The sequence below is a fragment of the Balaenoptera physalus genome, assembly GCF_965194825.1.
Source record: "Balaenoptera physalus genome assembly, chromosome: 18".
NCBI lineage: Eukaryota > Metazoa > Chordata > Mammalia > Artiodactyla > Balaenopteridae > Balaenoptera > Balaenoptera physalus.
Window position 1 is genome coordinate 59,807,673 of NC_138899.1, and position 12,325 is coordinate 59,819,997.

A 12,325-nucleotide genomic window follows, 5' to 3' on the forward strand; every position below is an offset into this window, starting at 1 on the left:
TTGTCAAAGAATAATTTTCAAAAAGTTGGAAACATAACACAGTAAAGCACAGGTACAAAACAAAGGTTTGTTTAACTTATTACCAAAGGACCCTGAAGGGTAACAAAAGAGGATACCAGAAAAGAATGTGGGAATAAGGTCACAAAGCTAGATGCTAAAGTGGTTAATGTCCTGCAAGGCTAAACAACTGTAACATCCTTTCTACTAGAGAAAAATAGCATGTCATGCCACCAAATAAAGATCATTTGCAGCTTATCAATAATGTACAAGTTAACAACTGGCTTTACAGAGTCTGGGCCATAATCAATCACAAACAAAAAGTGGCAGTTAGGACTTCCCTGGTGGCGCAATGGTTAGGAATCCACCTGCCAATGCAGGGGACACGGGTTCGAGCCCTGGTCCGGGAAGAGACCACATGCCGCGGAGCATCTAAGCCCATGCACCACAACTACTGAGCCCGCGTGCTGCAACTACTGAAGCCCGTGCACCTAGAGCCCGTGCTCCACAACAAGAGAAGCCACCACAACGAAGAGTAGCCCCCGCTCACCACAACTAGAGAAAGCCCGCATGCAGCAACAAAGTCCCAACGCAGCCAAAAAAAAAAGAAGTGGCAGTTAAACATCAGCATCTAGCATTGTTTGTTAGACAATGCTCTAGTACAGTGGTTTCCCAAACATGTCTCAGGACTCTGTCACACTCTTAAAAATTATCTAAGAGCTTTTATTTATGTGAGTTGTATCTACTGATATTCATAGCATTAGAAATTAAAACAAAATTTAAATATATTAATTCACTTAAAAACAATAAACCATTTACATATTAACATAAATAACATTTTTCCAATACAAAATATATAAGTGAGCTGAGTGGCATCATTTTAAAGCTTTGCAAATCACCGGGATTTCAAAATAACAACTTATTGATGACAATAATTACAGCGGTTACAGAGACTATATAGCAGGGATAACCAAAGAGAGCTAGTAAGAATACAGTAAAAGTCCTGAGAACAACCTGAGTTAATCTCTAAAAACTCATACATATATCCTCAACCCACCACCTTAGAAAATTCTAGAAAACACAAGAATAGCCAAGCACATAGTGATGACAGCATCACACATTGTGTAGCCTTTGGGAAAGCTCCACTGTACTTTCATAAAAGAAATGAGAGTGAAAAAGGCAAGTAATGTCTTAGCATTAGGAAAATAGTTTCAATTTCATAGCCTCCACGAAAGTGTCTTAGACACCACCAGAGGTCCCTGGACCACACTTTGAGAACCACTGCTCTAGTATAACACTGAAAGGGCATAAAGTAATCCATTTCTCTTATTTCAAGTTTCAATTCTTTTTAAAACATATTTTTAGTATGAATGTAATTTGATACAGCCTTTTAAAGGTCATTTGATTTTTGATCCTAACGCTCTTTTCCACAGAAGTATCCAGAGGTGCATACATATACCCATACACACAGAGTGTGTATCACTGTGAATTCAGTAGTGTTCACTGTAGTATCATTAACCTCAGAGAAAAACTGGAAAGAAATTTCCCCACTGGGGAATGATTTAAAAAGTGAAAGCATATGTATACATACATACATATATATATATGCATATATAAAAATACGTGTATATAAATACACACGCACAAACATTTGTGACATATTGTCAAGTGAAAAAATTTGCAAAGCGTTATCTATGATTTTTCCATTTAAACACAAAGTTTATACAAGCATATTTAGATACTTACATGTGTTTTAAATGTCTGGAAATACACACCAAACAGTTAACAGTGGTTCTCTGGGGAATATAAGGGAATAGGACAGAACAAACCTCACTTTCTTATCTTATATACTACTGGATTATTTGAATTTTTACAATGAGCATATTACTTTTGACATTGAAAAACAACAACAATTAAAAACAAGATAACTAAGAGACACTGCGACTAAATGCAACGTGGTATCCTGGATTGAACCATCAAAAAGGACATTCTTGGAAAACGAGTAAAATCCAAATAAAGCCTATAGTTTAGCTTTACAAATTAAATAAAAACATAAAAATAATCAGAAAAACATATAGACACTAAACTGCAAATACTTGACCCAGGAAACGATGGCATTCGCTGCTAATAACCAGAGATGAAGCTGCCAGAAACTGGAATGTGGGAACCTTCACACAATGGGCAAAAGGTCCTGAAGCGAAGACATCATAGTTTCTCCAGGGTGTGTACAAAGACTTGTTTAAGTCGGCTGGGTACGGAAGATCGATAGAAGACACTTGCTCTCTTTATAAGAAGACCCAGAAAGTGTTCCAAGCATGAGCCACGACCGGTGTTTCACAGGATGCACTGCACGGCAGGGCACACAGTCTATGGCAACAGCTGTTAAGAACAGAATTTCAATTTGGGGTCTTTTCTCTGTACTTTCTGAGTATCTGTCTTCTTTATTACTCCATTTAGTCACACTTACTGATGCTCTCCTCTTCCAGTTTTGAGGAAGAAATAATCATTTGTTCCCTAAGCCACTCCCAAGCTGCCTCCAGGTATGCTAACAGGAGACTGTTCTGGAGCACGCCTGCCCTCCAAAGCTCCGCTTCCACCACAGATGAAGTGGCTCATTCCCTCCCGGTGACCACGCAGTCCCTTTCAGCCTTGTAAAAGAGGCAAACAGTCACTGGACAAAGGAAGTGAATAAGGCAACTTTCAAATGCTAATTCAGAGTGTGGGCTGTGGAGGTTAGAAAACCACCAGAAGAAAACCCACCCTGGCCTGTTCCATCAGCCGGGCTCTCTCCTCCCCTCTCCCTGAGGACTCACTGAGCACCTAGCGCCCAGCAGCGGAGAGCTCTACTGCACCGAGCACCACCACTTTCACATTTAAATTCAAATACTGATACATTGTCCACCTCAGAATTTAAATGGCTGTTTTTTAATGGAAAAGAGGAAGGTGTTAGTAATAGTAAATACAAAATTAGGTTGAGCTTTTAAATATGTCCAAAATATAGTCTTCCAACATGGCACTTTTGATATACAAAACAAGGCACAACATGAAATATACAGAATGATCTTAACTATGTTATCATAAAAAGTTACAAAAACTTAATTTGTCTGATTGGACAGTTGATGATCTTAAGGAATTAATTTGTAACGATAGGTGTCTTTTTTTAAATCCCTATCTTCTAGAGATGAATGCTAAAATATATAGGGATAAAATAATAAGATGCTTGAGCATTTGCTTCAAAATAATCTCAGGTGGAGTGGGGTGGGGTAGGGTAGGGTAGGTTGGAATGGGTGAGGTATAAATGAAAACATGATTGGCAACAAACTGATAAAGTGTTGAAGCTGCACGATGGTTGGGAAGAAGGGTATCATTACATTATTCTCTTTTTACACTTCATATACTTTTACATGTGCTTGAAATTCTCCACAATAAAATGCTTTTTTAAAAAGCCACAAAAAGGAGAAAAAAAAATTAAACAAAGATGTTTACCAAAAAAACTGAGGACTATAATGAATAAAGAGATTCAATTAAAAGTCTGGATTAAAACAATCAGGGCTTCCCTGGTGGCGCAGTGGTTAAGAATCCGCCTGCCAATGCAGGGGACATGGGTTCGAGCCCTGGTCTGGGAAGATCCCACATGCCACGGAGCAACTAAGCCCGTGCACCACAACTACTGAGCCTGCACGCTACAACTACTGAAGCCCATGCACCTACAGCCCGTGCTCCGCAACAAGAGAAGCCACCACAATGAGAAGTCCGTGCACCACAGTGAAGAGTAACCCCCCCTCGCTGCAACTAGAGAACGCCCGCACACAGCAACAAAGACCCAACGCAGCCAAAAATTAATTAATTTAAAAAAAAACAAACAATTGACTACTCTCTCCATATGCTCCAAATTCCTTGAAATGATATTTGTAAAAACAACTGAAGATTTACAACAGGGAAGAAATACAAGATAAAGGAGGATATCAGGAAGCCAGTGGTTTTGAGAAACTCCTATAAAATGGTTCTCAAAATGTGGTTCCCCCCAGACAAACCTCATCAGCATCACCTCAAGCTTGTTAGAAATGCAAATTCTTAAGCCACATCCCAACTCCCCTTAATCATAACCTATGAGGGCAGAGCCCTGCAATCTGGTTTTAACAAGCCCTCCAAGTGATTCTGGTGAACCCAAGTTTGAGAACCACTGAAAAACTGATCAGGCTGACAAGAAACAAGAGAGGAAGGCCTCAGCCCAAACCAGCCCCAGAGACAGCAATAGGAAAGGTAAAAGCAATTCCAGGGATACTCTAAGCTGAGTCCACAAGTGACAGAAAGCTGGAGGCCTCTAGCTGCAACAGTCAAGTGCTAACCTTGCCCACCTCCAAAACCAAGTGGTTGGTGGGAGTGGGAGATAGTTCTGCCCGGGATTAAACCTCAGATTAAAACCCTTTGTATTTTGGCAAAGAGATGGGAGTGAGGCCGAGACAATAGCCTAGATCTCTCGCCCACTCCCCATCCGTGTATTCTAAAAATTCTGCGTGAACAAGCTCCCTTTTCTCAGTCAAGGTGAACATCTATGGGAGCAAAGACGGTTTTTACAAATGTGGGAAAAACCCATACCCACGACCAACCCATTAATCAAGTGAATCTCTTTCATATATAAGAGTGATCCTTTAAGGACAACAAATAGTGATAAAGATAATTAGTAAACTGAACAAACAGAACAACTGACAATCAATGGGGAAAACAAATAATTCAAGGAACAGAAAGTAACATGAAAATTCTAATTGATATCTTTAGAAATGTAAGGGTACTACACCTTTGAAAAAAGCAATTAGAACACGAAAGCAATCTTGACTATTTAAAAACAAATTACTAAACTTAAAAACTAAACAGAAAAGCTAAATGATGTAATGGACATGCTTGAAGAGGGAATTAGTGATCTGGAGGATAACATTTCAAGAAATCTTTCAGAATAGAGCAAAAAGACCAAGACAAATTATATAAATCCAGTGAGAGGATCAAGTCAGGAGGTCCCATATTCACTTGATAGGCAGTCTAGAAAAACAAAAGGCAAAATGGAAAGAAAATAAAGAAATCATTTTAGAAATTGCCCTTAATCTAAGAATGGTACAATTCTTCAGAGTGAAAGGACCATTAGGTAAGCAGAATGAATGACATATATTATATTCCACATACCTGGGTGCATTACTGGTGAAATTTTAGGACTCCAAGCATAAAAAGAAAACCCTGAAAGTTTTTCATGAGGGGGAAAAATAAGTTTTTACCAATAAATAAAGAGAGAGAATCAGATTGGTGTCTGACTTTTAAGAAGCAATACTGGATGCTAGCAATCATGTTATAGCTGCAAAATTCTGAAGGGAAATGATTTCGAACCTAACACCCTAAACTGTTTTTTTTTTTAATTGAAATGAGGATTCAACATTTAATTACTTGATGATATGCTGCAGTAAACCAAAACTAACCCTGGGATGAAAGAAAAAGCAGTGAGAAGGAAACAGTGAAACTTATAGCTGTCTAAATAATGATGCATAATATCAAGACACAAACACACACACACACCAAGATAACAGAGATTAATCTAAAACAAATCTCCATGATTACACCAGGAGAAGAGGTCCAGGTGGGGAAGTGACAGAATGCTAAGGTAACTGACTTAATCGGGGGATGGGTGGGAAATATGGCTACTGATTAACTGTAAATATAGGGAAAAAAGGTAACCCTTAAAGGAACAACAATAGGTTGAATTATTTCCAAAGCACTAAGAGGAAAAACAAGGAGAAAAAAAAACGACAATCAATCAAGCCAATAAAATGGTAAAATAAAAACAAGCACGATATTCAGAAAATACAAAATACAATGGTAGGAATAGTCCAAACATTTCAACAATTTCAATTAACATGAATGGATTAAATTTCCCAGAGACTCTTAGATTGAACTTCCCCAAAGCTGTTTTGACTATATTAATTGGGGAAAATAGGAGCCAATGCAGAAAGTATTAAGGACAAAAGAGAATATCTCAGTTATAAAAGGCACAGCTCACCAACAGTCACATAATGCTTTCACATCTCAGAAATCAATTCATTAAACGGACAATAAGAATGTAGAAGGTCTGACAATTAAGTTAAATCCAAAAAAGAACAGGCAAGCCACCCCTCCCCCCGCCAAGTAACTCATAGAATATTTACAGATATTGACTATGCATTCCATAAAGTAGAAACCATACAGGTTACACTCTATCTGCTTGGAAATTTTAAACACATTAAATAATTCCTGGTTTAAATATAAAGGCAATTGAATCTGAAATTACCCACTAGAAATAAACAACAGTCACCACAGCTTAAGACTGTCAGACACAGCCAAGGCAGTACTCAGAGGAGCACTTTCAGTCTTAAGTACATTTATTAGAAAACAAGAAAGATTGAAAATAAAACATTGCACAATACACCTTAAAGCAGTGATTGTCAACATCCCTGGAGATAGAGTGGTTCTTCGAAAGTAGCCTAGGAGTCTGTGAATTCCTTTATATATTTAAAAGCCTATAGAATTTGCATGCTAACCTGTGATAAAACTGCAGACCAGTCAAAATTTGAATATTAAGTCAGTTTGTAACATTGGTTACTTCATCCATCCTGATGAGATGAATTGGGTTAAGGGTCACATCTTTGAATAATGCAAGGCCTTATTCATTTTTCTATCTTTAATCCATTGAAGTAGTATACGAACTGAATTAATTAATGAACTGGACAGATAATTTTCCAAAATATGGGGCTCCCTGGAGGAATAGAGTAAAGCAGAATAAAAAGGTCTGTATGGTGGTTACCAGGTTGGGAAACACTGACTTCAGTATGAATCTTAATCTCAGGTCTGTGATGTCACGGTGTTTCGTGCCTGGTGTTCCAGGATTTGGGATGGCATCTTACAGATGTAGAGGAACAAGAGGGCAGAGACCTGCTACCAGCTTTCTTGCCTTATTTCTTGAAGGCAAGATTCATGGATTTCAATAATCACAATGTCAGATGAAATTAATTTTCCAACTACAACAAGAGACTAATTTATAAAAATCCAGTTCCTTTGGCTGTACGTCAAAAGGGTAGAGCTCTAGCACCAGCTAGCACAAATGACTAGAACATAAGACCAGAACCTCTGGTATTATAGGAGATAAAAAGATCTTAGCAGCTATTTATTTAAAACATTTTAAGAAGGTTCAATTACTATCTTTATAGGACAAATTTTAATTATTTAAAACTCAGGTACCATGATTTCACAAACTAGTGTTTATGCTATAAGAAACTAATTGAACCTCATCAAGTACTATACTTTACATACTTTTTCAAAGGAAAAATTTTTTAAAAGGTCCAATTCTGAACCATACCAAAAAGAAGCACTTCAACTGAATTGAAACACACACAGAGGCCATATCTATAATGTTTCAAATGATCAATATTTGAGCTACTTAAATGCCAATAGGTGAATTTCAAAATGTCCTTTGAAATAAACAGTGAAAATTTAAATTTCAAGACCTTCTCATTATATTAATTTGCTCTGGTTTATTTTTAAAATATCCCCCTTTGCTGAAGTTAAAGAATGACTCTTCCTCTCCCGTATTAAAAACAAAATGACTGTATTTCTCTCCCCAACCTATAGCTCTGCTCAGCTGAATTAAAAAATTTTTTAATTTTTTTCTTTACCACTAAACCAGTACCTTCAATTCTTCACTGGCCCAAGGGCAGACTTCCTTACATGACAGCAATAAATACAAATAAAAAGTAGAATTCTGCCAGCAAATATTATGTATGATCCCAACAATACAGACACAGTCTTAAAAATCAGTTATGTATTTATTTGTATAGAGTCAAACGAAAGACTTGAAAATCCTACATAATAGCCCATGAGGCTTACAATTTAATTACTAATCCAGTTTAAAAAAAAAAAAAGGTTTTCCTCCACAAACTTGAAGATGTTACTATTTTACATGCTTCAGATATGTGTGCTAAAACACCAGACACCTATTCATCTTTAGTTTTTGCAGAAGTAGTATTAAGTCCAAAAAAGTCTTTTTTGATGATGTACCGAACACACTGCAAAATCACGTTTCTTTCACGTCGAATGTCTGGAGCTAAAAGCTAAAAAATGATAAATAAAAAGATTAGCTGGTAAATAAAATACATCCAAGAAACACCATCTAAAATAGCATGTGTGCCTTCTCTATATAAAGAACACAGAACAATAAAAATGTGTATTATATTTACTAATTATTTTACTAAAACACAATGCAAGAATATTTCCTTTTAACCAAAACTACCTAGCTTTAAGCACAAATGTTCACATTTGAGGCCCTTTCTAGGACTATCAAGCAAAGGACAGGAAAAATAGGTTTAAAAGTCTACAATTCTTTAAATCTAAACATCATGTCAAACAGGATCCTCCCAAACCCAAATCTATAAACAGTATAGAAAGTGGTAAGGAGATATGGTAAATATAGTAATAATGAAACTAGCAGTAAAAAAATCCTAACACTGCTGGTCTTTCAGAACTGCCCATTTTTGTGCTTACTGTAATTGAAAGAAAGCTGAAAATCCCTGGTATCTAGAATACATAACCAAGGACTTATATGTGATTCGCCAAAAAGATTTAATGTAACTACTCATTTTACTTCTGATGTCATTAATGTAGTTCAGAAACACCCACACCGGACCTTTCAGTAGAAAGATGATTTAATATACCACTTATAAGGTAAACATTTAAAAAATGCAATTTACTTCATATAGCACCAAAATTTACAAAACAAGAGTACATTTCAGATCAATTTTATTAAGAAGCAACTGTGTCTACATGTATTATAACATGTCATAGAGTGTAGTCACAGAACACTTCAGCTACAGCAGAAGCATATATCTGACCAGGCAAAATCAGACTTTGCACAGAATGTCAATAGATAGTTTTACAATTCCACTAAAAATTTCAGAGTATTTCTATCACTCTTAGATATGAAAGTCTTGGATCTTTGAACAGCTTCGTGTCCATCACTTAGAATCAAAAGAGGCATTGCTTCTTTACAATTTGAAGAAAGATCATAAATTTTTGAGCACATCATGCTGAGAATAAAGCCAATAATGCACAGAATAAACATAAAACCCTTTCTCTCCCTTCAGCCTGCACTGTATTTAGCTGTGCTTTCAACAGGAAAACTTTAAAAAGGTCAGTACACTTCAATACATATTTCTTTACCAACCACTTAAACCTAGATTCCTTTATTTTAAGCAGTTTTGAAAATTGTAATTATTCCACATTTACCGAATATCAGCTATATTTCAAATGCAGCTTCAGAATTAAGATACATAGATAACTCTTCAAGGAGCATATGTCTCTGGTAACCTTAAAATATACACACACAAGCCCAGGAGCTCTATCTTCAAGACACGAGAAGAACACAAAGATCAGAACATAAAGAAAAATCACTTACCATTTCCAGGAGATATGGATGGTGTGTTCTTGGTTCAAATAATGTTTGACAATTGCGATAATTCTTTTTCCTCTTAGGATTTGTGTTTTTAAAACTTTTCTTTTGGCTCTCATACTTGGCTTCTGAGAAATTTCTAACAGTTGCTTTAACATCTTGACTTGGTTTCTTAGGAGTACTGCTATGAAGAACCTGGTCTTCTGCCAGAATGTCTGCTTCAGTCTTGATGGGAGCTTCTAAATGTGATGAAAAGTAAACACAAAAATAAAAAACAAATTAAAAAACAAGGAAAACTTCCAAAGATAACAAAAAAAAACCCCATAATATTCCCCTTCCCCAGCCATAATACTGGCTACTTATTAGTTAAAACTGAGCATGTACAATGTATTACACAAAATTTTTCAAATTGTGAGCTATGACTGCCAATAATTGAGGAGATTACCACAAAGAGCTACAGAAAATGATCCCTATGAAAGAAATAATACCAGATGGAAACTTGGATCCACACAAAGGAATGAAGAGTGCCAGAAAGTCAATATGTGGATAAATACAAAAGACCATTTTTCTCATTTGAAAAAAATTTTAAAGGTAATTGACTATTTAAAGCAAAAATAATAATAACAATGTATGTGGGGTTTATAACAGCTATAGAATTAAAATCTAAGATAACAATAGCACAAAGGAAGGGAAGAGGAAAATCTAAATATATTGCTGTAAAATTCTTAAATTACAGGAATACTTCATTTTACTGTGCTTCGATTTAATGTTCTTCACAGATAGAGTGTTCTGTATAAATTGAAGGTTTGTGGCAACATTGAGCAACTCTATCAGCACCATTTTTTCAACATCATTTGCTCACTTCATGTCTCTGTGTCACATTTTGGTGATTCAATATTTCAAACTTCATGTCTCTGTGTCACATTTTGGTGATTCAATATTTCAAACTTTCACTGTTCTTAAACTTGTTACAGTCATCTGTAATCAGTGATCTTTGATGTTACTACTGTAATTGTTTTGGGTCACCACAAACCATGCCCACATAAGACAATAAACTTAATTCATGAATATGTATGTTCTGACTGCTTCACCTACCTGCCATTCTCCCATCTCTCTCCTCCTTCTCCGCAGGCCTCCCTATTCCCTGAGACACAATATTGAAATTATGCCCGTTAATAACCGTGCTACAGTGGCCTCTGAGTGTTCAAGTGAAAGGAAGTGTCTCACGTTTTTCACTTTAAGTCAAAAGCTGAGACAGGCCAGAAGTTAGGCCTCTTGTACCAGTTAGCCAAGTTGTGAAAGCAAAGGAAAAGTTTTTGAAGGAAATTAAAAGTGCTACTCCAGTGAACACACAAATGATAAGAAAGGGAAACAGCCTTACTGCTGATATGGAGAAAGCTGTAGTGGTCTGGACAGAAGATCAAACCAGCCACAACATTCCCTTAAGGCAAAAACCTAATCCAGAGCAAGGCCCTAACTCTCTTCAATTCTATGAAGGCTGAGAGAAGTGAGGAAGCTGCAGAAGAAAGGTCTGAAACTAACAGAGATTTAAAAGAAGCCGTCATCATGACATAAAAGTGTGAGATGAAGCAGCAAGTGCTGATGTAAAGCTGCAGCAAATTATTCAGAAGACCTAGCTAAGACAATTAACAAAGGTGACTACACTAAACAACAGAGTTTCTATGTAGACGAAACAGCCTTGTATTGGAAGAAGATGCCATCTAGAATTTTCATAGCTAGAGAGGAGAAGACAATGCTTGACTTTAAAGCTTCAAAGGACAAGCTGACTGTCTTGTAAGGGGCTAATGCAGCTGGTGACTTAAAGTTGAAGCCAATGCTCCTTTACCATTCTGAATATCCTAGGGTCCTTAAGAATTATGCTAAATCTACTCTGCCTGTGCTCTCTCTACAAATGCAACAACAAAGCCTGGACGACACAGCACATGTTTATGACATGGTTTACTGAATATATCAAGCCTACTGATGAGACCTACTGCTCAGAAAAAGATTCCTTTCAAAATATGACTGCTCACTCCTGGTCACCTAGGAGCTCTGATGGAGACGTACCAGGAGATTCATGTCGTTTTCATGCCTGCTAACACAACATCCATTCTGCAGCCCATGGACAAGGAGTAATTTTGACTTTCAAGTCTTATTATTTAAGAAGTACATTTTGTAAGACTATAGCTGCCATAGATTAGTGATTCCTCTTATGGCTCTGGGCAAAGTCAATTGAAAACCTTCTGGAAAGGATTTACCATTGTAGATGTCAGTAAGAACATTCATGATTCATGGGAAGAGATCAAAATAGCAACATTAACAGGAATTTGGAAGAAGTTGATTACAACCCTCATGGATGACTTTGAGGGGTTTAAGACTTCAGTGGAGGAAGTAACTGCAGATGTGGTAGAAAAGCAAAAGGATCAGAATTAAAAACAAAGCCTGATGTGTGACTGAATTGCTATAATCTCATGATAAAACTTTCACAGGGGAGGAGCTGCTTCTTAGAGATGACCAAAGAAAGTGATTTCTCAAGATGAAATCTACCCCTGGTGAAGACTGTTGAATGACAACAAAAGGTTTAGAATATTACATAAACTTAGTTGATAAAGCAACAGCAGGTTTTGTAAGGACTGACCTCAATTCTGAAAGAAGTTCTACTGTGAATGAGATGCTATCGAAGAGCACTGCATGATACAGAGACACTGTTCATAAAAGGAAGAGTCAATTGATACAACAAACGTCACTGGGGTCTTATTTTAAGAAACTGCCACGGCCACCCCAGCCTTCAGCACCCACCATCCTGATCAGTCAGCAGCCGCCAACAACAAGGCAAGACCCTCCATCAACAAAAAGATTATGACTCAC

The 12,325-nt window shown here is 36.9% G+C and overlaps 1 protein-coding gene across 1 annotated transcript in view; it reads right to left on the reverse strand.

Moving 5' to 3' along the window:
* Positions 1-7,819: 7,819 nt before the first annotated feature.
* The window catches only part of NUFIP1 (nuclear FMR1 interacting protein 1), a 46,250-nt gene continuing 41,744 nt past the window's right edge, over positions 7,820-12,325 (reverse strand). The window contains exons 9-10 of the mRNA XM_082435396.1: positions 9,464-9,696; positions 7,820-8,123 (exon numbers count right to left, since the gene is read on the reverse strand). Coding sequence (XP_082291522.1) covers positions 8,007-8,123; positions 9,464-9,696 — 350 coding nt within the window. The 3' untranslated portion in view covers positions 7,820-8,006. The remainder of the gene's footprint in view (positions 8,124-9,463; positions 9,697-12,325) is intronic.